This window comes from Typha angustifolia, chromosome 12 (assembly GCF_048772165.1).
Source record: "Typha angustifolia cultivar Huaian chromosome 12, ASM4877216v1, whole genome shotgun sequence".
Lineage (NCBI taxonomy): Eukaryota > Viridiplantae > Streptophyta > Magnoliopsida > Poales > Typhaceae > Typha > Typha angustifolia.
In genome coordinates this window covers 10,919,156-10,943,191 of record NC_133250.1, presented here as the reverse complement: position 1 = coordinate 10,943,191, position 24,036 = coordinate 10,919,156, and the positions used below count along the sequence as shown (strand labels likewise).

Below are 24,036 nucleotides of genomic sequence, written 5' to 3'. Positions count from 1 at the left end.
ATACTGCTTGTATTCTAATAATGATTGGAAATATCCTAAATAGATATCCTACAAAATCCGAGTAAGCATTTGTAAGAAATTAATTAAGGACTTTGTGCCCCCAATACATATTTGGTGATTAATCTCTCATTATAGTCCTCAAAGGAAGGGAGAAAAAACAGGAAAGAGGAAAAAAATTTGGACATTATGATAGAACTGACAAAGAGATAAATTGTTGCAATCTTAGAAAACAATTAATGCATTACAATTTCATAGATAGTGTCATTGCACTAAGGACCTGAAATCACTGTATTGTTGGAGAAAATGATGCATTAACTTGTTACAATGCGCATTCAGTTCATTTCTATGCCACTTCCATAGAAAAAAAAAATATTAGAAAGAGAATTTATCTTTTTTCTTCGCAGTCACAAGGAATTCATTTTTTTTTTTTTTTGAAGGGATATAATTTTTTTTCCATCTTGAATAATTGCATTGCAATTATCTATGGCCGCTAGCTCTCAATCATGTCGACTCTTTCAAATCTCTGTGATACTGATCTATCCAACTCTTTATGATCTGAATTTCTTGCCTCCTTTGTTGTACAAGCCATTCAGGATCTTCTTTTGTCGCAAATCTGAAGTCTAGATGATGAGCTCCTGGAAGGAAACGAAGAAATTATAACTAAAAGATGATCAATTGCACTCTGAATCTACTATCTGTAAAATGATCTTAACGGGGTCATGGTTTTAGTTTATGTTTTGGCACCTATCTCATATATGAGCCGTAAGATTGTTATATTGAATCAAAAAGAGAGTTGATCATTGCTATATTTGAATTTAGTCATATTTAGTTTTCTACAAACCTTCCTTTGTGACAAGGGCAAGAATGCTAGTTGATATGTTTTTGAGTACCCTACAATCCAGAGAAAACAATTGTCAAAGATAATTACTTTAACCTAGTAAACACTCAAGCTCACCGACATTTAAACATATGATTATGTAATAGAAATGACTAATGATGATAAAGAAGTGGATCTTACCCTCCTCTACTCCAAGGGTCTCTCATTCCATTGGAGAATATTATGTTGCTTCCAAATCTCTTAAGAACCAGATCAATTCTCTGTTTCATGGCAAGCATTAAAAACAAAACATTGAGAAGATAGCAAATAGCCTGAGATACATGGATGGTATGCATTTATAATGTGAACATGTAGTTATATTGCCTGAAAATATACACAATTGACAAGAAATTAGTTGGACATTGTTTCTGCTTGTTAGAGTCATGTCTATCATATTGAAGAGAAGCAAGAAATGTTCAAAAGGAAACAATTACTTACATTGCCACCATATTCTGTAGTTATCCAATGCGGTCTTGGTCGAACGCCATACTTCTCCATGCATTGGTCTCCAAATTCCTCGTAACTATAAGTTGATGGCTGGAACATGCTTTCGTTAGAGCAAGTCATAGGCATGACCATCTCTGTGCATGCCTACAAATAAGCGACTACTTCAACAAGGGAACAGAAAGAGAAAAAGAAAAGGAAAAAAAAAAAGAACTGCAATCTTATTAAAAGTAATTAAAACCCTATGAGAAGAAGCACATTATATAATCCCTTCAGTCCAAAGTGGCATATGTATTTACATGTATTTATAAAAGCAAAAAGATAGCCAAAGCACAGTATTTGTTCATGAACCCTTTTATCCATCGATGTGAGATCATGCATTAACTAGGATACATGTAGAACTGCCACCAATACATATCCAGCTGCAGAATTGAAAAGAGAAAGGTCTTACCTGCCAATCCCAACCATGGAGGCCGTGAGGATCTGCTCCATTTTCGATTTCGAAGCATTGTTTATCACCAGAATAATTGTAATACAAGCTTGCAGCTGCAAACACCTTATTAATTGTGTCCACCCCTTGAGGGAATCCATCAATAGTCTTGCACATCTATGTGATTCAATAGATACATTCATTAGTTTACAAAATTTGTTGCACAACTTAGTTACAGAGTTTTTTTTATTAAGAATTGCAGACTTGTTTGACAGTGAATGCAGATGTTTATTTGAATCATTAATAGCATAAATATAATGCTTGCACCATAGATTAATGGTGATGCTATTACTAATGTACTATTGCACTGAAAGTTTGAGTAAAACAATCGTCAGATTGTAGAGTGACCTAGAAACTTCTTGCTGTTCAACTTGTAAGAAAATAGTACCAAAACTTCAGATGAACTTAGAACTAAAAGGTACCTCTTTGACAGGATAGGCGGGCAAAGGCATCAGAAAATTTGCTTGTGTTGGATAATCAACCATGGCGGTGTATACAAATGCGGTCCATAGCCAATCTCGGAACGAGTATACTGAACTAACAGGCCTGCAAAGATGCGGTTGCCAGTAAGTTTCTTACAAAAAAATTGTATTCTTTTGTTGTTTGAACATTAGATATTCAATTAAAGGCCTAAAGTTTTTGCTGCATTATTGCCTTCTGACATCTTTCCTTCTTGTGTGTTCGACCTGATGGTGTTAAGTCTCACCATGTACAGAAAAAAAGGGGCTACAAACCATAGGGGGAAAAGGATCTTCTTCCGGTAAGAGGTCATAATTATAAGGCACAGAGTCACATCTAAACCCAAATTTAGTGATCACGAAAGGGTTGCCCATAGATAAGCTTCACCTATATTGTCTCCAGAAATAAGGACTCTAATTAATGTGAAAACTCAGTTGTAGCTGAATGCTAAACTTGGCGAAAAGATTAGCTGGTCAGTTTTAAGATGTTCAGTTAACAAACAGGAGAACTTACTTGCAGGCTCTGAAGGTCTTACTGAGTTCCAAGAGGCCCTTTTTATCAGCTCCCTTTCCAATCAGCTCATCCCAACTCTCCCTAATGACTTCAAAGCAGTTGGAACTCTCATCCTATAAAGAATGCAATTTTTTTTAGAAGATAGTGTAACTAAGCCACTTCGCAACAAATGGTGATGCTGACAATTTGGACCTTGTAATCTTGGGACACCCCATCATAAAAGCTACTCCATGGAGTAATGTAGTCAAATTGCAAGATTGGGGCAGATGATGCCAGGGCACCAATGGCTACATGGGGATATTTTAATCTGAACCATGCTGCTAACACTGAAATCAAACAGAGCTCATTAGAAGAAACAGAAAAATACACTTGTGTAGCTTCAGTGGTTGAAAAAAAAGTGACAAACCAAAGAAAACTCATAATTGTAAACTGAATATATTATACTGAAGATTCAGCTCTTGGCCGCAAGGACTACTAAATGAAAAGGTTGCGAAGAAAAACTTACTTCCTCCGTAAGAACCACCAAAGACAACAACAGGAGATGCCTCCGCGGATAAGTTCTGCTTCAGGCTTCTAATAAGGATTGCATAATCTGCTAATGCTTGAGTTGAAGTAAGATAACCTAAAGTATCTGCAGAATTATACGAGTTCTTCCCAAATGGCATTGACTCCCCATAAAACCTATGCTATAAACATTAAAATATGCAACCAAATTATATATGGATATCTTAAGAACACAGAGCTTTTCTCCTAAAGGTTTCAAATTTACCTCAATGAACACAAGCAGTGCATTGAACTTGGGTGCGATATCGAGCATGAATCCGGTGTTTTCCGCGAACCACTCGATGTTGCCTTCGTTCCCTGTGTAAACAAAGATGGGTGCAGTGTGAACTGGACCCTTATCCCAGTATGTGGAGTTCATGAGGAACTTTTGGTAGAAGATATTGGATGAGTTTGGTTTGAAAGTGAAGTGGTCTAGTTGTTGTGGGAAGTAGTGAGTAGCGAATGGAAGGTTAGAGTTGTTTGGCTTTTGTGCTCTAAGAGCTAAAGATTGTAAACTTGAAGCTCTTGGAGAAAAGACTGGTAAAGAGCTAACTGTTGATAAAGATAGGATAGTTAGGAGGAAGAAGAACATAGAAGGAAGACATGAAGCTAGAGCCATGGCCATGTTTCCCAAGTCTAGAGCTCAAGAGGGAAGAAAGGAGAGAGGAGTATAAGAAGGATTAATAAGGGGATAGAGAGGAAACAAAGAAACACAGTCATGTTATCTTTGGCTTGTTCTACTTTGTTTATTTTTTCTTGCAAGTTTCCTTCTGATGACTACCTTAGTACTGATTGGTCTGGAATAATCTCCATGACTCCATGTCAATATCCAAGTTTATAAATCATCGATCCAATCGGAAGCAAACTTGGATTTATCAATTATTTGTTTTAATTAATATATATTAATATATATTATTTATTTGTTGGTTAACGACTTAAACCTTTTTATGTCAACTGATTATGGACTAAATATCTCTTTTGGTCCATAAACCCCAAATCAACATCATCTTCTATTTCACAGCTCATATGAAAGAAGGACGACGTTCACGTGAGGAAATAAAGACTATTTCGTCCTCATAACCTTCTTAGTTTGACTTGTCATATTAACAACCGGAGAAGTTTAACCTGTAGATGATCACATTTTATTCTTCATTTTTTAATTTTTTTTTCCTTTGTGTGTGATAAATGATTTCATTTGGATAAGATTCCCTGTCGTGAATCTTGTGATATCTCTTTGTTTTTTAGCTGGGAGTAGGAATTCCGAGGCCATGGATAAAAGAATCTTTATGCCTTCAGCTTCAAGTGGCAGTCACAATAGTGTTTTCTTGCAGTGCTTGTTCTGTGGTCAGAGTGGCTGAGAATAGTACTCAGTGGTTGTGTGATGAATCCCAAAGTTAACAGGCTTTGATTCCACCATGAAATGAATACAACAAGCAAGTCCTTGGAGGAAATTATGGCAGTATAGATTGGGGTCAAAAGTTATATAAGTAGGCATGATGAGAGGAGTGGATTGTAGAGAGAGAAAACTTTGAACAAAAGTAACATGAATTTATTCTCGGTATCAGATTCTCTACTTTAAACTTTGCCCACCACTACTTGGTATTGAAATAAATTATAAGTTTTTTTTTTTTTAATTTATGCCAACTATTGTTTAAGAACACCAACACTAACAAGTACTGAATAAAGGGAGGATAACTTCCTACTTGCAACTGCAATTAAACATCAGTGTGGTACACTTCAATTAAACAAACTCTAGAATTTAATTAGCATTTATAGTAACATGAAATAATAAACCAAGTGTTTAACAATTACAGACTCCAAAATAATGGTAGCATCATCAACTCAGAAAAACTTTTGGCATTAAAAAAAATCAATAAGGCCTGAAGTATAGTAAGATAAAGATGCACGTCAAACTTAAAATGAAAGCACAAAATAAAAGGAGATTTAGGAAATCAATGAGGAACTGCAGAAAAGAGGTTCAGATTTATTTCTCATCAATCAATTAGCATCTCACACCCTTCTCTTCTAGCCCAAATCAAATATCACCGTAGCATGATTGTGGATCATAGTTCAGGGGGTTCAAAATGCACTTAAGCCTTACAAGAATCTTCAGCTAGTTCATGGTAGCGTGGCAATCCACGATCTGATATCCCCAAGTTAATAGGAGAGGCAACGCAAGAAGTGCAAAAGAAATGAAGATTATCAGTAGCATCAAAATAAGCAATATTCTGACATTACGATAGAATGATGCATCCTGTTGTAAAACAAATAAATAAAAAGAAAGAACATACTTACCCAAGAAAAAAAAAGAAGCAAAATAAACAAAAGCACGAAAGCCTTACCCTCACCAAGTACAGATACCAGAAAAGCAAAAGATTGCACATAGAAATAAGGATCAAGAAAACATAAAAAGATCTCCCCTTAGTAAATCTCTCAATATAACTGTTTCTCCTCTCCTCCCTCCCCGATCAAAAGTTAGAATACAAAATCATTATGTTGATATATAAAAGGAAAAGAATGGTGACGGCACAAGAGATCTACATGCATTCCATCCGAGTTGCCTTCCCATCAAGCCACAACTAGAGGAAAATCTAAAAAAACTGAAAAGAGACGAAGGAACCAGATCATCAGCTAATCAAGAAGAAATAATTGTTCAGCACCAAAACTACAAACAGAGAAGAAAACCAATAACAGACAGAGGGAAGCAAAAGAAAGAAAAATACAGCTCAGATTGGCCCACCTATCAGACATGACTATTGCTAACTTCTCAAGGCAGCAAAAATGTAGTAGATTCTGACTGCTGGAATTTCTTGCAGTTGGAATTAATCCTCAGTTGTAAATTAACAAATGGCTGCAAAAGGTTGCCTGCGGAACAACAGGCCATCCAAATTTTGCCTTGCCAGCTTATAGAATTGTATAATGCTATGCTTACAAACAATACAAACACTTACTATTATAACCTCAGAAGATAAAGAAGAGAAAAGGGGTAATCTTAATAAATTAAGCATCGAGCAATCTTAAACCTCAAATGCCAAACCAAAAGATAGTGGAGTCAAGTCTACATCCAAGTTACTGGGGGAGCCAAAATCGTCATCGCCTCAAAGAAAAGCAGAAAAAATAAACAAAGAAAAGATGAGCAGCAGCAACGACGACAGAACCAACAGAAAACAACAACAACAATGAAAGGAAGGGCCTCAAATGGAAGAGGAATCGTGGGCCCTAAGAAGAGGGGCAACCCTTCCAACCTTCCATCCTCTCCTTAGGAAAGCCACATACTTTGAAGACATCTGGAAACAAGCTATTGCATATCAAAATAGCTGGAGGTCAAATGCTACACGGTGCAAAATGTGAAGGATTCCCTCGTAGGGCACGTTAACCTGCAGCATAAGTTGTACAGGCGTGAGACAGCAAGAGAGCACTAATGACTATCAAAGACAAACAATGCAATAAAAGATGCAAAGCAGCAAAGAAAATGTTACTTCCTCTTCCGAAGGATATTGCTGAGTTACATTAAACCCTCCCTATTAATGGATTCTCTCGTAAATCATAACCATGGAATTGATTGAAGGCACCAGTAGAAAATCCCTAGCCACACCATCTCTTGTCATCTTCTTGCTCTTCCTTGTTCCTCTTTTGCTTGTACAGTAGAAGCGGACGTTTCAACGCATTCATTCATAATGTCTCTGCTGTGTATTTTTTCAGAACTCACAACACATACATTACCTATTCCATTGCGAATCTCCTCTGTTGACTTAGATTCAATGAGAACATGATTGTTGTACAATTATTTACTATATAAAAAAATACATAAAGAAAACTATTCGCATCATTCATGAAGCTGCTGCTATCTAATAGTAAACTTTTGAAATTTAAATAGTTCAAAACACAGGATCCATGCTAGCCCCCTCTTAAGTAACTCTGATTTGTTGCAAGTTCAACTCCTAAATATTTGAGAGAATATCATATTCTCAAGGTTAACATGAGGTACCACAAGAACAGTTAATATGCACAAACAGTGGAAACTTCACAAATAGTAAATGAGGCAATCATAAAAACCAGTTGATGTAACAAAAAGAGATTTATTACCAGACATCTTGACTAGAAGAAAGAAAGAAAGCTTGCTTAATAGATCAGAATAATACAATGCTATACTACAGAAGAAAACCTGGTAAGATGCAATGTGCATAAGCAGGAAAGATGTTTCAAGATCTTCTGGACCAAAACTGAGACTAAAATTTGATCAATTGTACTGGCTAAGCAAAAATGCAGATCATGCATTTTAAATTAAAAGGCACACATCTACAAGATGAGGATTCACATCAAATGAACCCAAAGCAAGAGCAAGAGCAATAGCAATAATAAATAATGAAAAACATAGTAGATTGAAGAAATCAACAAGGAATTTAGGAAAGAGGCTCAGATCCATCTTTAAAGTTTAATCAGTCATTTAAGATCCAACACTCCTTTCTTCTCATCCATATCAAATCACCCTTAAATTCAAGAGGCTGCAGCGGTTGCCACACAGTAGATCAGACCACCCAAGCTGCCTTGCCATTCCATCAGAAGGGAAACTGAAAGGAGCTTAAAGAGGCAGGTTCTCTTAGATCAAAGATATAGAAGGAAAATGCCCAGGTACCCAACAAGTGACTGTATACTGCAGTTGATCATTCAGAGCATCGTCATTGCCTCCCCAGAATGAGAAACAAGAAAAACAAGGGTAAATATATAAATAGGGGTTTTTGTCATGGGAAAACAGTTATTTAGTCGGAGAAGAAGTGTAACCCCCTACTTAATGAACAATTTACATTGCAACTTGTGACAAATGTACTATCACTTATCGTGACCACAGCCTCGATAAGAAAACTTGCATCACATTTATAAACAGTCACCTGACTTCAGATTTATTGCAAAAGACCACTTCAGGTGAAGATAATATAGGCAGCAGTGCCCCCATACCACCCAGCCAAGCTCCACACTTTTCACAAGGGGCATTAATTTACGGAATGGTGAACAGCTGATCGTACCCATTCATTTACACTAGTAGGAAAAATTGGGTACGGAGCTTATTGTAAAATAGATTTATTATTCTCAGGTAAATTTGGATACAAAAGTTATAAGCAAAATCTATTAAAAGACCTAATGGGTTACTACTATTGCCAATCCACAGCATGCCTCATATGATCATTCTCATAAACCTCAAGGGTGATAAAGCTTTTTAAATGCTATACCAATTATGGAACAGAATAAAGCAGACAAGTATGAAAATAGATAAGTATTTTAAAGACATGACATTCTAGAGTAGGATTAATTATGTAGCACAAAACTAGCTCTCTTAATAAAGTGAACTGCATAATACTTACCAAGTATCATTGGCAAATGGATCGAACACATGAAAGAGACTAGCACATTGTTAAAGGCCTGTTTGCACGAATCCAAAGTTGTGCAACAGGGCAATAACTATCATGATTTCAAATTAAGCATGCAAATTATAATTTTAACCAGAGCTAACGAACAAAGCTACAATCCATCCAACATAAGATGCAGTAAAATGGCAAGAAGTTAAAATATCAACAAAGCACAAAGCAACTAACCAAGATTAGTTTTTTTTCTTTCCTTTTTCTGTTTATACGAGATTATTACTAACAATCAACTTTTTCTTTGAACAAGCTGCGAATACTCATCGCCAAGACCATACAATACTCCTTCATATTTCTCGACAGAATCCTTGAGATACCTCTCTACCACTTTCCAGAAACATTCCAGAGTGACCAGGCTGTCGGAACCTGCCTGGTGGCTGATCCCAACGCGCTCAACCCCCAAGATCTCGGCAATATAGCTAAGCCCCCCAAAGAGTGCATCACTACAGAACTTCGTAAGATGCTTGATGTCATAAACATTAGGGAAGAAAACCCTCATAAGCTCGAAGAATCCATCCGATGTGTCAGGCAACTTGCGGCAAGTTAGGACTTTTAGGAGGTACCCAAAGTCGTAGGCGCTGTGGAAGGTGACCCAGACGACATCATTGTTGAGGACGACGCCGGATGACATAAGGAGCTCAGCAAAGCGCAGGGCGTCGACGCCGCGTTCCCTGTTCTTGGCGAAGTCGAGGCCAGACTTTATGAGGAGGTCGAGGGAGTCGGGGGCCGAGACGTCGGCGTCAGGGTCAAATTCCCGGAAATTGAACTGCCAGATGCAGGGGCGGCCGGAGGAAGGGGAGCAGGGGAGTTCGCCGGAGGAGGTGGAGAATGCGAAACCAATCTGGATGAGGTGGAGGAGGTCGACATTCGCGCGGACCGTGTGATAGTTGAGGTCGGCCATGGTCTTGTAGACGTCGAGGGGGCGGATCGCGACGCCGGGGAACTCTGTGTCCATGGCGACAAACGGGTAGTCCTCGACGATGGATCGGATAACGGCGAACTCCTCCTCGAGGTTGTCGGCCCACACTTCACGGATCTCTACCTCTCCGGAGACGTCGCCTCCGCCGGCGATGGCTTTCTCTGGGATCGAGGACGACATGGGTGGATCGGATCCGAGAGGAGCATAAGAAACCTTAGAGGGAAGAGGAAGGAGCCCTAGATCCGGAGAGCGACGAAGAAATCGAAGCCCTAGATCCGAGCAACCAGAGAATTGCGCGCAATCTCGTTAGGGTTTCTGAGATCGGATCGATTTCGAATTGGGATGAGTAGGGAAGAAGAAGAAGAATGGGAAAGTAGGTCTAGTCTATAAAAAGACGTGGGGTTGAATGATTAGTACTATTCTTAGGGAAATGTGGTAGGACAGGAGCCGCGTTTCCCGTAAGATTGAGGCACCGAACGTTACACCACGAATTAAACCCAGTCAGTGGAAAGACGATAGATTTCTGGTGAATGCGAAGTGGGTTTCTACCGGAACGGTCTTAGTTGGGTGCCCGAAAGTTTTGTAGGTGTCGGCCAGGGATGGACGGTCGGATGTGGGTGTCCTGGTTCGGGAAGGACAAGGATTCGACGGTCGAGATTTAGGTGGGGCGAAAGGTCGGTGTCTGAGTCTCCGGATATCTCTTTAATCGGACAACGAGTAATTCGTGATTGGGTTGGGAACGGGAATTAGGATGCATTAAAACTCGTGTTAATCCGCGGTCCAAATTGGCGGCCCATACAAGTCGACAAAGCCCGAGTGTGTTGAATTCTCATGGATGTCATATCTATCTATTTATCTATCTATCTACTATTCTTCCCTTGAATGTTAATATTACACTGGATAATAAACTTGATAACTAAATAAATGGGATATCGAGTGTATTGCGTATTGCAACTCTTTGCCTTCTTGTTTCCTGTCCACCATCTCCTGGACTCCAGAAACAGAGATTCAGCATTTTGCTACTCCATTATCAGCAGAACAAGTCAAAGAAATAACTAAAACCACCCTAAATCAAATACATGAGAGGCCAGTTTCAGAAGTGTTATCCATCATCTCTTGTTAATTGACGATTAAAACAACTGCACAACAAATACGACGGAAAATATTGATCTCTGTGGTCGCATTGACAAAAATACAGATGGCAGTTAAAATTGACCACAATGTGAACTTAGAAAATGTTTGGCCCTGTGAGAATCCAATGTCTAGGGTACAATAATATTCATGAACTTCCTCTTTGCAAAAGCCAGCCACCATTTGTTTGGTGTACCATTAGATCTGTAAGCACAACTGAGCAATCTTCCGCTCGTCTCCTCCCTTATTTGCTTCAGATAATTTCTGAATAACTCTGCATTAAACAGAAGAAAATTGTAAGATTATTCCAAAGTATTGAGATGATCAAGTGGGTGGAAATATACCTGCTTCATTCTGAGACTGAGGAAGGACAAATAGGCCAGGAAAAGGAAACCCAGGCTCTCCAGGCACGGGTACCTTCTCTAACCCCAGATTAATAATTGCCTTGGTCCCTACAGCCAGTGTTCTGCAGCCCTCCAGCCTTTTCAAGGCCACATTGATGTACAATGTCAAGTAAATAAGTAGCTTGTCTGCTGGGCTTTTAATATCAAAGTTTCTGAAGAAAACATTTGCCCGAAAGAAAGTAATTGCTTCATCAACAACGTCGATCTTTTCTGGAATATGTGAATGACAATCAGAACATAAAGGATTTTGTGCATAAGCAAATAAAACAGAATAAAGAGATAAAAGATGGAGACCTGGATCTGAAGCTGGAGCAGGACCCTTGATGTGAGATTTTAGTGGAAGCAGAGGGCAACCACAAGCTTTTTTGATACCTTCTTCCTCAACAAAGCTAGAGTGATAAACCTGCCAACAGTTGATGTCAGCTTTATCAGTTCGAGATTTGCATGTCGCCTTTTGGGAAAAAAATTAAGGGATTATATGTGATGGAGAAAAGATAGAAAGAAGATTTTATATATATATATATATATATATATATATATCACAGAATAGAGTTTATTGATCCAAAATCTGAACCAAATTACAGTTATTTGCCCTTGTAGCTAAAGTTCAACATAGGATCTATAGATCAACAATACATACTGGTACTGAATTCTCTACAGCTTTGGAAGAGGAATGTATTGGAGACTTCAAAAACCATTCAAATTCCATTGCTCCAGATCGAATTCTACAAGCCATTACTAATCACTCATGCAGGCTAACAGTAAAACTAATATCGCATCCTGATCGTCTTCTTACATCAAGATTTAAAAAAATTGGAGGAAAAATAAGGACGATTCAAAATCACACTTCAGATAACAGATCAAACAAATTTATTATATTTTCTCTCCTTTACTACTTAAAAGTTGAAACTATTCATTATGGAAGTTGTCGTCACTCATCATCAATTTGATTCAAAATTACAGCTAGCAAGATAAAGAGCAACTAAGCAAATATAATTTTCCTTCTGAAAAGTTTGTCTACTTAGCATACATAATTTGTGGGCCATACCCAAGAATAAAGCACAAAAATATACATTTTGATGATACTGACTGAAATATATGAAAAATGCATGCCTGACCCCTTTTTGCTTGTAACATGTTAAGAAACTAGTACGTAAAAATGCATGATCTCCAAATGTATACTAAAAACTTGAGGTACAAAGACAATAAAAGGCCAATGACCTAGTAGTGGTTAGATTACACTCTGAGTTCCATGGATTTCACTTCCCCATGCAACTTTAGAATTCCTTTATTTTATTTTTCTTAGAATGTAACACGTAAAAGGTAACGGCTGCCAAGATCAAGAGCAATTTATAGGTAGAAAATATCAATACCAGCACACTTTACAGAGGAGTGCAAAAGCAAGATAAACCTTCATCATTTGATCTCTATTCTTGTTCATCTTATTAAAATGGGAAATGGTACTACCCAGGAAACCACTAATCTCCATTTAAATAGTGTGGATCCCATTCAACTTTCCCAACAAGACAAATTCTCTAAGGCCACTAAATAATCTCTACCAAGCTGAATTAAGGAAACCCTAACTGATGAATTGCCTGCATATCAATCCTAAAATGAGAATCAAGTCGTTTATACATAACCAACGATTAATCGGCCGTACTTATAGAGAATTAGTTTGATAAATCGATGATCCAAACCCAAGAGGCAAAAGAATTAATCACCAGGTAGCAAATTTTAGCCCATCTTCACAATTCCAGGATTCCAGAAGAAATTAAATCGCTTCTCTTGAATCGATCAAGGAAACAAAGGCAAGAAAAGAGGGAAAGGGAGAGATTACCATTTGCGTGAATTGGGTTCGCGGGGGAGAAACTTCGAACGAGCGCGGGTTTGTGAGGAAGAGATCTCCCAAATGCTTCTGGAAATTGGCGATCTTTACCGGCAGAAAGCGGAAGAGAATCCTGTTTAACCCCTTCCCTCGTATATATATAACGTATAAGGGTCGTCTTGGGTTTCAGTTCGGGACGGGTCAACAGGATCTTAGCCCGTACCCGTTTCAATTTAAAATTGAGTTAGATTTATATTTGTTTTTATTTAATATTTGCTTTGTTACTTTCGTTTTTCTGTTAATAGTTTTGGGAGAAATGTCTAATTATGGGAGCTTGAGTGTTTCTTTATTTGATCTTGAAGCCAGAACTTGTAGAATTGTGTCTATGTTTTAAAGCCAAGATAAGAGAGGTCAAGTGTTTGATTAGGGTGGGTGGTCTTAATGGGTTAATTAGTGGGTCTCACAGTTTGTCAATACCTCTGCCATTATGCCAAGCTTGACACTTTGCCAAACCTCCACTACAAAGATTTCTCTTTACACACTCGAAAATGCTAAAGGAGAGATGGGAGCTTGAGAATTCTCCAATCCCAGGATATAAGATACAAATTTGTTTGTTTAGAAAATCAACAGAGAAGTCTGTATAAAATACAAAATAAAAGGTATTTACTCAACAAATTAAAAAAAAAAAGCCAGCCAGCCATCCACACATAAAAAGGCAAAATTATCATTATCTCATTCGCCATAATTATTCTCCACTCAGCAAGGCCAGGAAGACTGCATTTCTCATATTTCCACCATTATTGCCGACGAGAAACGAGCATATCGCAGAACCAAATGATGGCAAAAGAGGCAGTAGATTTTGTGCCTACTGAGACAATTCAGTAACTAAAGATAATTGATATCAAGTATACATCATATACATGTCACAGTAGCTCAGCGCATGAACAAGAAAAAGAAAACCAGCTCCACTGCAGCTCTCATTAGTGAGTGATGGTGACTAGGTGGTAGGACTATCAAAAGTATTACATCCGATTTCATGCAAAAAAGGGTTCTAGCTAGTATATAATATTGATGAGCTGCAATGTATATTTTATGCAGAAAAATTTTAACTCAAATTTTGCTGTCGACAAAATGAAGCAGCTACTTGCTTCCGGTCACTGGAAGATAGACACCTTCTGCTGCCAACCAAACATTGTCGGGACGCTTGTCTCTAACACCACAGACCTGTAAGAGAAGGAAACATAGAATTAACCGGGCTAAATTAAACATTAGAAGAATCAATAATGCAGCATGAGAATGTTTGAGCAGAATTGGTTAGAAACAAATATTCACTGGTCCATTGATACTAAAACTTTCTAACCGAGAATGCTACAGTGGACAGAATGTCAAGTAGCAGGTAACTAAAAGAAACTATCGACTGGACTAATACAAGGATCTCATTCTACCTCTTGCTGTCCTCCAGCAATACGAGTGTATTTCCTGTCATGGCTGTGCAAATAGCCGGCAGTATCCACATGAAGCAGCCTTATTCTTTGGTCTTGCCTCCATGTTTTGCCACTGCCCTCAATCTCAAGCCTGATAAGGGAAAGACATGAGAGGATGAGCTGAATAGATGCATTAACTGGACATCATGCATATTTCTCATTCGTAAAGCAATCCTCACCGCCAAAAATCTCCAGTATCTGAGATACCATCACCTCCAAAGCAGCTCACCTGCAAGATGTAAAAGCATATACCAGACGTTATTTACATACGTGAACCATATAGAATGCAAGCATATAAGAATCTACAAAGTATTACCAAAACAATATTCTCAATCAGTTACTCCTTTAATGCTCCAATCATCAACCTTACATTATGAGTGTACAGGTCTTTCCTACTAACTTTTTCCTGGGGAGTCTAGTTGCTACTAAGAACTAGTGAACCTGTCACAAAAACGTCTATTTGTTCAAGACTGTCCCCTATATTCCCCCTGTAGAAACATGACTTCTAGTATTATAAGACAAAAGTTCAGGAGGAAAGCTCATTTCTATTGTAGACAATCTTTCTAACTCACTGAACCCAACAAGGCTAGCAAGTTAATGGCTTTAATTCCTTTTCTAGCATAACTCACTAGCCAGAGGGAGAGTAACACGCTACTGAGGACAGATTAATAAAATCAAACTTGGTTATTTCTAAACTTCTTTTTCCAATCCAAGGGCACATCAGACAATATAGGAAGTAGCTCATATTCCATGCATATCTGCTTGAGAGATGACACCTATGGTACATGACTACAAGTTGATTTCTTGGATAAGACTTAAAAAGGAGTCTGCCACACAAAGTAGGAAGTAGAACAGGAAGATTCTAAAACCTATATTTTCCCTGTGTATTTTTAGTTTCTCTCCACACAAAGCCACAAACAATACTACAAACCTCCAAATTGCCAGTTATAGGTGAAGCATGCAAGTGGCTATGTAGCCATTTTCGAGTCCTCATGTGTTGTAGTCTTATAATTGTTCCGTGTGGTATGGTATCTCCTTGTTTCACAGATGAATCTGGTTCGGGCCTCACAATCTGCAAAATTTTCCATTGTTAGAAAACAAATAAGTAAAATAAATGCCTAATCAAAAGTAAATGTTCAACATGCAGTAAAGAAACAACCAAAGGCATCTAATAGAAACCTTAAACGTCTAAATCATGAAACTGGTTATTAATGTTTCAGCGATTGTTTTAAAACACTTCTGCCATAATGCCTAGGCTCCCGCATTAGAATATAAATAGGCTCCACCTAGGTCATACCTTGCTGACGCCTTAGCATCTCGTTTTATATTTTAGTATGCCGATTGACTCTGAAAATTAAAATTATCATACATGTTAATGACTTAATGAGTTCTAATAGCTTAGTTCTTAACAAGAATACATTAATATATTATTTAAATTGTAAGTATTAATTGTAACTTCTTCTCTAACTATTATTTCTTTTATTTGTTTATTTTTCAGCCATCTTGAATTCTGGGCGGCTGCCTAGGCACCCGCCTAGTGCTTAGGCACTACATAGTCCCTTGTCCGCCTATGTACCACCTATAGTCTTTTAAAACCTTGGTTTCAACTAGTATATATTTTTGCAGCTTAGCCGAGTCAAACAAATGAGGTTTAGCATGTCGGAAAAAAAAAATCATATATCTGAATAACTTTTGGCATCACTGGCAGCATCTGGTAATCACATTCATGGGCTGACAATTTCTTTGGAAAGGTTGAACAATTGGAGGCAAAGTTACTGACAAAAAGATCACTAAAAATACAAACATATGAGGATTCCCAACACAAGCAAAGCTCACTTGTATCTCTCCTTCAGCTTGGCATCATTTCACAAGCCAATGTCTTCCTTCTAACGTGAAGTTGATCCTTGTACTGCCTATCCTTCTAACGTGAATTATATTTGTATCTCGATTGACTGCATATTACTTAATAGAGAATTATGGATCCTAAGGACCAAAACAAACTAATTCTACCAAAACATTAACGCATAGAAACGAATCAAAACTTGGAAAAATAATCCAAAACACCAAATTAATCACATACCCAATAACTATTCGAGTCATCAACGTTGGAAAATCCAGTAACCGATTGCTGCCCGCTTCCCGAACCATAGGGCACATCGTGCGAATGGAGCCGAAACTTGGTCTTCTCATGCATCAACTTAATCACACTACCATATGTAATCTAATACCAAAAAGAATATCAGGAAAAAAAAATAAGGAAAAATGGCGAGATCTCAAATCCAAGAAGAGAATATACGAACTATCTCACCTCGACGCCTTCCGGTGCGGCCGCGGACGCGGGAATAGGAGAAGCTTCGGGGAAATCGAGGCCGATGTAGAGGAAGACGGCGAAGGCAAAGAAGGAGAAGGCCATCAGGAGGAGGAGGAAAAGGAACCAGTTCTGTTGCCAGAAGGGGAGATCGTGATCGAAGGGGTGAGCAGTGAACCGATCTCGAGTTAGGGTTTGAGAGGAAGAGGAGGCGGCGGCTTCGGCGGCGGAGGACGGGACTCTCCGACGAGAGAGGCCTTGAGGAGCCACGGCGGCGTCGGTGTAAAGGGACGCCGGAGCGAGGTACGGCGGTGGTGGGATGTCGGACACCGGGCGGTGAGCTTAACCTACTTCTCCACCTCTCTGTGTGGGATCTTAGTTTAGTTTGGGATTTAGTTTTTATTTAGGGTGGTTTTTGTATATTCCAAATGGGTAGACACGTCATTGGAGAGGGTTGCAGCCAATGGCGTACGAGATGAGGGTCTCTGACGTGACGTGGCGTCAAATGATTGGCCCCAATCACTTCTCTCCCTCAATTCGCCGTGCTTAGTGCTCCGACGGAGGAGTAATTTTCTACTTTGTATTCCTCGGGAAGCGAATAAGTCATTCTTAATCGTCATTACTAAAGAGTTTATAAATAAATAAGCCGATGGGCCTAGGCCCATTAAGGGCCTATAAGGCCCAATTAAGAAGTGGACCGTGGGCTTATATATAAACTAAACTGCAATTTTAATGGATTAAAAATGCACCATGGAAGAAGATTTAAAAAACTAGTATAGAAATCAATGAGATTTGGAGATTAAAAATACAAAAAATTATACTTTAAACGGCTCATTTTGTATAAGTACTCCGAGATTTGAATCGTATCGGCACCGGTATAAAATTACTTATATTCTACAAAGAGTGGGCTAAGTGCTACAAATATTTTGTAGTTTTTGGATGACATCTTAATCAAAAACATTGAGATTATTTTTAATTAAACAACCTCACATATGAGATCAGTATAAGTTATAAAATTAGGGTATGGTGAGCTGCTCTCATCTGCCCAACAATTTTTCTCTTTACAATTTTGTTTGCAGGCATCACAAATGCTATTAAACAACCCAACAGCTTATCAGCTTGGCTAAGCTTTTTGACTACAAGGTTGTATAAAAGCAAGATATGAATATGATTTTGAGGGCATTGGAAACTATATATAAGATGGTATGACATATTAAAGTAGTTCTCCAACTATATATAATCATTGGGATCCTTTATAACAACAGATGCCATGCCCCACATCAGTCCCCATCAAAACAAAAATAATAATAAAAATAACCCTAACTTGGAATGGACATTTTACCGGATCATGTACTGTTGCCTTCCTATTGGCCCTTCCACCATTAAGAGAGCACTAATTCTATTAGACTATTCTAAGTCTAGTCTAGTGATGTGATACTATGTTTTTGTTTTGAAAGTGACAAGGCAGTGGAGAAAAATTACTTCTATTATGTCTTCATATCTAATTTTTCTATTTAATAATTAATTCTTTTTAGATACAGATCAAAATTTTTAAGCGTGTGTATTACTGAGTCATCAATCGAATCGAACAAGTGCTGCGTTAATACTGCCAAAATATTAAAATAGTTTATTATATGGGAAGTAGCTACATAATTAGCTTATAAACAAATTGTTTATATAGTAAGCAGTTTGAAACAGTAGATATGAAACAAAACCATGGTGATGTAGAGCATGTTCCACATCAGAAACATCTTTATTTGGTTTGCTGACAAGGGAGGTGGTATTTGTAATGTACGGCCTTCTGCTGGGATAGAAAGGTAGGATAAGAGATGAGTTCATCTCTATCTATCCCACAAATTGTAATTATAGAAGTTGTGATAAGAAACTATAGACCTACCTTTTGATAGGACAAGAGATAAAAGTGTTTTCTTATTCTTATTTTTCTTATTAAGTACTCAGATAAAAATAAAGTATTATCATTTATCCTATTTTTTATGGATTTTTTTTTTCTCATCCCACAATTAAATGGAAGATAAAAATCCTCCAACTGATTGTGTGACATTTTTTTTATACTCAAATAAAATATTAATGTATATGCTCTTAATTTTCAAATTTTACTTTATTAAATCATGGGCATTATTAAAATTTTATTTATGTAAAAAAAAACTTCAATTATTGACATAAATATTAAAATAGTGATGAGCATACATCTTTAATTAATACCCGTGTCGGCCAATAATTTCTTTTTATTATTCATGACCGTAAATCCTCTCTAGATACAGAGGTATTTAGTGCGTTGTCAAACAATTACTCCAAATCAAATACTATCTAAACCTATTTCAAGTCGTCGCACTGTCAAACTGCTCCTCTAAGTCAACTACACCGTCTAGTCATCATCCGCATTGTCGAGCCATTAAGTCAAGCCACCAAATCATCAAATAAATTTTTTTATGATATTATTTGAGATTAGAATCAAACTGTAAATTATATCTATAAAACTCTATTAGAGCACCGAGGAAACTTTGGCCAATAATGATCCAAAAGAGCACCCAAAAAAGGCTGATGGATGGAGTACGCTGTGGCACCTTCATGTAGCTCACTTTGGGAGCCTTGAGAACATGGGGTTTAATCATAGCTTGACCCACAAGAAAGGAACACATTTGCATGACACCCCCCCCACACACAGTAACCTCACATGTTTAAAAATCACATACCACAGTTAAAAAAAAAATTAAACATAAATATACAAAGTTAAAATAAAGATAGAGAGAGAGAGAGAGAAGAATCACTTAACAACCACTCTTTGTCCAAAGAAGCCACATGGCTTAGAACTTAGAAACCCAAGACAGCTGCCTCCTTTCCCTTAATTTCCTCAACTCTCCTCTCTTTCATAGCCCTCTGCCAAAGCTCTCATTAGCAAGGGACAAATAGACTCTAATTTAAATTGGGATTTGGGACGTGATCATTTACAACCCCTGACTACATCAAAATATTCCTACCTAATCAAAATAAATAAAGTTTTATGTTACCAAAAAGAAGGGATTAAATAAGAAATTTCCCTTGAGAAATAAAAAAAAAAATTAGAAAACTTGACCCGGCCTGCTACAGGAAATCCCTGCAACCACGGGTGCAGATGATCCGAATCCCTGCATGGGGGAGGTTTTATGAGTTATGGACTGGAGTGCATGCGACTTTGGAGGGATTCCTGCAGCCAGGGCTGCAGATGATCCGGGTCTCCTGCATGTGAGGCTTATGACTCGAGTGAGTGCATGCATTGAAAGTCCGGAGATCCTTCCATGGACATGCACAGATCTTAAAGTAAACACCCCTCTCCTCTCCTCTCCTCTCCCCTCCCCTCTACCCCACCATCCCACCTCTCTCCCTCTCTCTCTCCTCTCATCCCAATTATAGCAAACAAAAAACTCCAACTCTAGAGAGAGAGAGATAGAGAGAGAGAGAGAGAAGAGCCTTACAACACAATCCTCCTCATTCCACTCATTGCCAAAACAGGGGATGCAGGGGACTACTGCTACTACTCCTCCTCCTACAAGAAGAAGAGGCATTGCCAGAAATGGAGTCGTGGCCGGATCAGTGTGGGAGACTAGGATGAAGATGGACGAGGTCAAGGGCGGAATTAAGGTCTTCAACGGCGGCGAGAGCCGCGACGAGGAGGAGGACGACGGCAACGCCGACGAAGAGGGCCTTCGGATTTACCGTAGGCTGAGGAGAAACCAGAGCGACGGCGGGGGGGTCGCTGCAGAGAGGAAGAAGAGGAAGAGCTGGCGTGCGCCGGAGGCGATGAGTATTAATGGGTCGGTGGATAAGAGCCCGATTCATCTGAGGAAGACCTTGTCGGAGCCGTCGAGGTCGCGGAAGGAGGTGGTGGAAGAGGAAGAGGAAGAGGAAGTGGAAGAGATTGAGATTGAGGCGGAGGAGGGGAGGAAGAGTTTTGATGACAAGGAGATGGATGCAGCTGCCATCGAGAAAGCGAAGATTGTGGAGGAGAAGGAGAAGGAGGAGGAGAAGGAGAAGGAGGAAGAGGAGGAGAAGGTGAGAATTGAGAAGGTTCAAGAGGTACCCGTGACGCCTAGAGTAGAAAAGAAGACACTTTTAACAGATCAGAGAGCTATCAATCCAGAAACCATCAGAACGCCTCAAGGCAAGTTGCTTCTTCTTGTGAATTGTACTTGGTTTTGTTCCCTTTTTAGTAATTAATTCCGTGATTCTTGATCTAAAAGTAGAGAAGAAGGTTGCAATTGTGATGAATCACAGAGCAATGAACCCAGAGCCCATAAGATCTCCCCCTTCAGGTGAGATTTTCCGTTCTGTTTCTTCTTTTTTTGATCATATTCTTGTCAATGCCCAATTCTTTAATTTGGATTTCATGCAGAGAAGAAGCCTGCCCTGACCACATCCCCGGTCGTGCCAGTGATAGTTCGGCGGGTGGCGAAACAAGAACCCATCAAACAACCACCTCCAGGTGATTAATTCTTCCCTCCTTCCTTCCTTCCTTTTTTCCTTTTAATAATGTTAATTTTCAAGCTCTAATTCATCAAGTTTGATGGTTTCGTTTTTATCATGCAGTTGAATTGCATGAGGAATTATATGAGACGACATCTTGCGACCACAGAAACATGCAAAATATTGGTTAGTAAACTTTCATTTGATCCAAATGTTTCAACAGTTCAGTTCTCTCAGACTACATCATATTGAATTGATCTTCAGTGGATTTGGTGATGTGGAGAGATGTATCGAAGTCAGCATTCATCTTCGGTTTTGGGACTTTTTTGCTCATCTCCTCTTCCTATACCAAGGATCTCAATTTCAGGTCAGGGATCAGAGCCAACTCTTGAACTCTGCATTGAAGAGCTAATATTAATTTCCTTTGAAATTATCTATTCTGCAGCCTAATTTCAGCAGTTTCCTACCTGGGTCTTGTTTATCTGGCTCTAATGTTCATTTACAAGGCCATTCTCCAAAGGTAATCCTTCAAATTATCCATGAATTACAAAAACAAATAGAGGAAAAGTTCAATAATTATCTTAGAAATTGTTGAATTTGATCAGAGGAGCAAACATAGAGTATGATGAGAGGGATGAGAGATACATGGTTGGGGAGGAAGAAGCCATCTGGCTTGTAAGGCTACTTCTCCCTTACATAAATGAGATGCTCTCTAAGCTCAGAGCTCTCTTCTCCGGGGACCCTGCAACTACTATGAAGGTAAGAAATTTTTGTTGGTTTTTGCTTGTCTGTTTGCTTCTTTTACCCCAAATTTCTAGTAAAAGGGTGACATTTGGCTGTGGCAGCTTGCATTGCTCTTATTTGCTATGGCCAGGTGTGGAAGCTCCATAACTCTTTGGACCCTGGCTAAACTATGTAAGTACTGAAATAGAAGGCAAAGTATCTCTACATTCCAATTTAACATACAGTAAAAGGAGTGAAGAAAAAAAAAAGGGATCTATCTGATGCTTGTCTGTGGTTGTCATTGCTGCAGTTTTCTTTGGAGTCTTCACCGTTCCAAAAGTCTGCTCTTCCTACTCTACTCAGCTGGCAAGATATGGTAAATGAAAGCTGTAAATTTTACTCTAAGTTGGTGGTTGTTTCATTGCAAATAACAAGCATAAAGTATTAAAGACCTAAGTTATTTACTTTTCAGCTTTAACCCCTTTACCTCAGTCATTACTTAATTTTACTTTTTCCCACTTGACATGTGCACAAGACTTATGGTCAATAAGAACTATGGAAAAAGAAAGTTTGGTGAGATCTACAGCCCTGTAGACTCACTTACCTATCCAAATAGATAATTTAATAATTGCAAAAGTTTATCTATCTTATGATGACTTCTACCATCTTATATTAACTTGCAATGCTTCAAAGATACTCTTCTAGGTACAGATTAGATGATGCCTCCAATAGGAAGGTGTTAGATTCAATTATTAAGTCCTTGGGCAGAGAGTTAATGAGCTGATCTTATATCACACAGCTCACCAGAGAAAGAGACCACAATTTAATGAATGTTAACTTTAGTCTGGACCAAGTTTGGCACTCTTTTTCTTGGCTCTACCTCTGATTTCCAGATCTGCTGAAGCTTCAAAACATTGGCTTTTTCTGTATGTTATATTGGTCTTTTATTCACTTGCATACAGGTTTAATACGTTTGTCTTCCCCTGGTCCCTTTTAACGTGCCCTCGTGTAGTCTTCCTTCCCCCATGAAGAAATGCATGTGTTCATTAGTCCTCTGCTATTTTTATTATTTAGTCCTTGCTATATAAATACTTCTTTTATGTGTGAATGTTTCACCCTTAGTTACATATGCTTATTCCCTCTTTTCCTTTGTCTCAGCTACTGCCCTGTGACATCCTAATAAAACAAATCTATAATTACTATTTATCAGGTAAATTTTGGCTGGAGAGATTTAGAGATGGCTGGGAGTCTTGCACACACAAGAAGGCTGTCGCGGCCGCCGTCTTCACCCTCATTTGGAATGTCTCCTCGACCGTCGCTCGAATCTGGGCCGGTAAGCATTCTCTAATACAATGATTAGAAAGTTGTCATTGGCCTTAATTGGTGATCCTCTTAAATTGATTACTTTGTGCAGTGTTCATGCTGGTTGTGGCAGTCAAATTTTACCAGCAGTGCATGGTGGATGAGTGGAATGATGGGCAAGAGGAGGAGATCACCCAAGAGGTGCAAGAAGATTCCAAGAAGACAGATAAGGGCCCAGGCCAATGCCTACAACATCACAGACAAAGAGGTGGGCCTGCTGCTGCAGTGGAGGTGAGGAGAGAGAGGAAGACAAAGAGAGGGATCTAGGAAAGTTGATGGAGTAGATTATGATTATAATAGTGAGCAGGGGACCCCAAAGAATAGGAGGACAGTCTAAAGCAGAAAGAGATGGATAAAAGAGAGGAAGGTGGTGAGATGTAAAGAAATACTCATGATTTTAGCATGGCATGGCATTTTTCACAAGATAGATTCTGTCCATCACCATTTGTCCCTCTCTTTGTCTGGGATAGAGAACATATTATGAAGTTTCTCTTTGTCCAGTGATTCCGTGCTTTTTTCTTACCTCTCTTTCTGTCTTCATGGACATGGAACTTGCAAATTGTTTTGAATTAATAATGTCATTGGATTACTTATTAATGATTTGACAACCAACGGTAGCAGGAGGACTCGCATACAGTAGATACAGGTCCAAATTTTAAAGTTCATATTTTATCTA

The 24,036-nt window shown here is 38.6% G+C and overlaps 5 protein-coding genes and 1 long non-coding RNA gene across 7 annotated transcripts; 2 read left to right on the top strand and 4 right to left on the bottom strand.

Moving 5' to 3' along the window:
* Positions 1–192: 192 nt before the first annotated feature.
* On the bottom strand, positions 193–4,094 carry LOC140772604 (uncharacterized). Its single transcript, XM_073114752.1, has 10 exons — positions 3,553–4,094; positions 3,289–3,469; positions 2,976–3,109; positions 2,784–2,896; positions 2,234–2,357; positions 1,773–1,928; positions 1,316–1,468; positions 1,019–1,098; positions 842–891; positions 193–635 (listed from the first exon to the last, which is right to left on the bottom strand). The coding sequence occupies exons 1-10, from the start codon at positions 3,949–3,951 to the stop codon at positions 502–504; spliced, it is 1,524 nt and encodes a 507-aa protein (XP_072970853.1). The 5' UTR covers positions 3,952–4,094; the 3' UTR covers positions 193–501.
* LOC140772606 (uncharacterized) lies at positions 2,244–7,039 on the top strand. The gene is made up of 2 exons (XR_012106318.1): positions 2,244–2,377; positions 4,572–7,039. It is a non-coding gene; the product is annotated as an uncharacterized lncRNA (long non-coding RNA).
* Positions 7,040–8,865: 1,826 nt separating this feature from the next.
* LOC140772605 (probable CCR4-associated factor 1 homolog 7) lies at positions 8,866–10,042 on the bottom strand. Its single transcript, XM_073114753.1, has one exon. It carries the CDS (start codon positions 9,840–9,842, stop codon positions 8,973–8,975), a length of 870 nt encoding a protein of 289 aa, XP_072970854.1. The 5' UTR covers positions 9,843–10,042; the 3' UTR covers positions 8,866–8,972.
* A 688-nt stretch (positions 10,043–10,730) lies between these two features.
* On the bottom strand, positions 10,731–13,160 carry LOC140772238 (actin-related protein 2/3 complex subunit 3). Its single transcript, XM_073114212.1, has 4 exons — positions 13,035–13,160; positions 11,492–11,600; positions 11,138–11,407; positions 10,731–11,067 (listed from the first exon to the last, which is right to left on the bottom strand). Exons 1-4 carry the CDS (start codon positions 13,035–13,037, stop codon positions 10,925–10,927), a joined length of 525 nt encoding a protein of 174 aa, XP_072970313.1. The 5' UTR covers positions 13,038–13,160; the 3' UTR covers positions 10,731–10,924.
* A 700-nt stretch (positions 13,161–13,860) lies between these two features.
* LOC140772702 (stromal cell-derived factor 2-like protein) lies at positions 13,861–17,212 on the bottom strand. The gene is made up of 6 exons (XM_073114900.1): positions 16,815–17,212; positions 16,587–16,727; positions 15,438–15,578; positions 14,686–14,735; positions 14,468–14,597; positions 13,861–14,246 (listed from the first exon to the last, which is right to left on the bottom strand). Exons 1-6 carry the CDS (start codon positions 16,917–16,919, stop codon positions 14,163–14,165), a joined length of 651 nt encoding a protein of 216 aa, XP_072971001.1. The 5' UTR covers positions 16,920–17,212; the 3' UTR covers positions 13,861–14,162.
* Positions 17,213–20,108: 2,896 nt separating this feature from the next.
* Positions 20,109–23,860, top strand: LOC140772522 (uncharacterized). 2 transcript variants are annotated; one of them, XM_073114633.1, is made up of 11 exons: positions 20,109–20,973; positions 21,053–21,124; positions 21,205–21,294; positions 21,399–21,461; positions 21,540–21,642; positions 21,721–21,795; positions 21,881–22,034; positions 22,121–22,190; positions 22,309–22,374; positions 23,209–23,331; positions 23,413–23,860. In XM_073114633.1, exons 1-11 carry the CDS (start codon positions 20,328–20,330, stop codon positions 23,625–23,627), a joined length of 1,677 nt encoding a protein of 558 aa, XP_072970734.1. In that variant the 5' UTR covers positions 20,109–20,327; the 3' UTR covers positions 23,628–23,860. The 2 variants fall into 2 exon arrangements, with proteins under 2 accessions (XP_072970734.1, XP_072970735.1); XM_073114634.1 differs by having other exon boundaries at positions 20,110–20,973; positions 21,056–21,124.
* The last annotated feature ends 176 nt before the right edge of the window (positions 23,861–24,036 follow it).

Bases quoted from the DNA above. Each gene is read 5' to 3' on its own strand.
- LOC140772522 (XM_073114633.1), top strand. From the start codon at position 20,328: ATGCAGGGGACTACTGCTACTACTCCTCCTCCTACAAGAAGAAGAGGC. The intron at 21,295-21,398 runs GTGATTAATTCT...TTTATCATGCAG, and splicing joins CATCAAACAACCACCTCCAG to TTGAATTGCATGAGGAATTA. The intron at 22,375-23,208 runs GTAAATGAAAGC...ACTATTTATCAG, and splicing joins TACTCAGCTGGCAAGATATG to GTAAATTTTGGCTGGAGAGA.
- LOC140772604 (XM_073114752.1), bottom strand. From the start codon at position 3,951: ATGGCCATGGCTCTAGCTTCATGTCTTCCTTCTATGTTCTTCTTCCTC. The intron at 3,110-3,288 runs GTAAGTTTTTCT...GTTTGATTTCAG, and splicing joins TGGTGGTTCTTACGGAGGAA to TGTTAGCAGCATGGTTCAGA. The intron at 1,469-1,772 runs GTAAGACCTTTC...GCTTATTTGTAG, and splicing joins TCCATGGTTGGGATTGGCAG to GCATGCACAGAGATGGTCAT.
- LOC140772605 (XM_073114753.1), bottom strand. From the start codon at position 9,842: ATGTCGTCCTCGATCCCAGAGAAAGCCATCGCCGGCGGAGGCGACGTC.
- LOC140772702 (XM_073114900.1), bottom strand. From the start codon at position 16,919: ATGGCCTTCTCCTTCTTTGCCTTCGCCGTCTTCCTCTACATCGGCCTC. The intron at 14,736-15,437 runs GTTTGTAGTATT...TACATCTTGCAG, and splicing joins CTATAACTGGCAATTTGGAG to GTGAGCTGCTTTGGAGGTGA. The intron at 14,247-14,467 runs GTAGAATGAGAT...CTTCTCTTACAG, and splicing joins TTGCTGGAGGACAGCAAGAG to GTCTGTGGTGTTAGAGACAA.
- LOC140772238 (XM_073114212.1), bottom strand. The intron at 11,408-11,491 runs GTCTCCATCTTT...CACATATTCCAG, and splicing joins TGCTCCAGCTTCAGATCCAG to AAAAGATCGACGTTGTTGAT. The intron at 11,068-11,137 runs GTATATTTCCAC...TGTTTAATGCAG, and splicing joins TCAGTCTCAGAATGAAGCAG to AGTTATTCAGAAATTATCTG.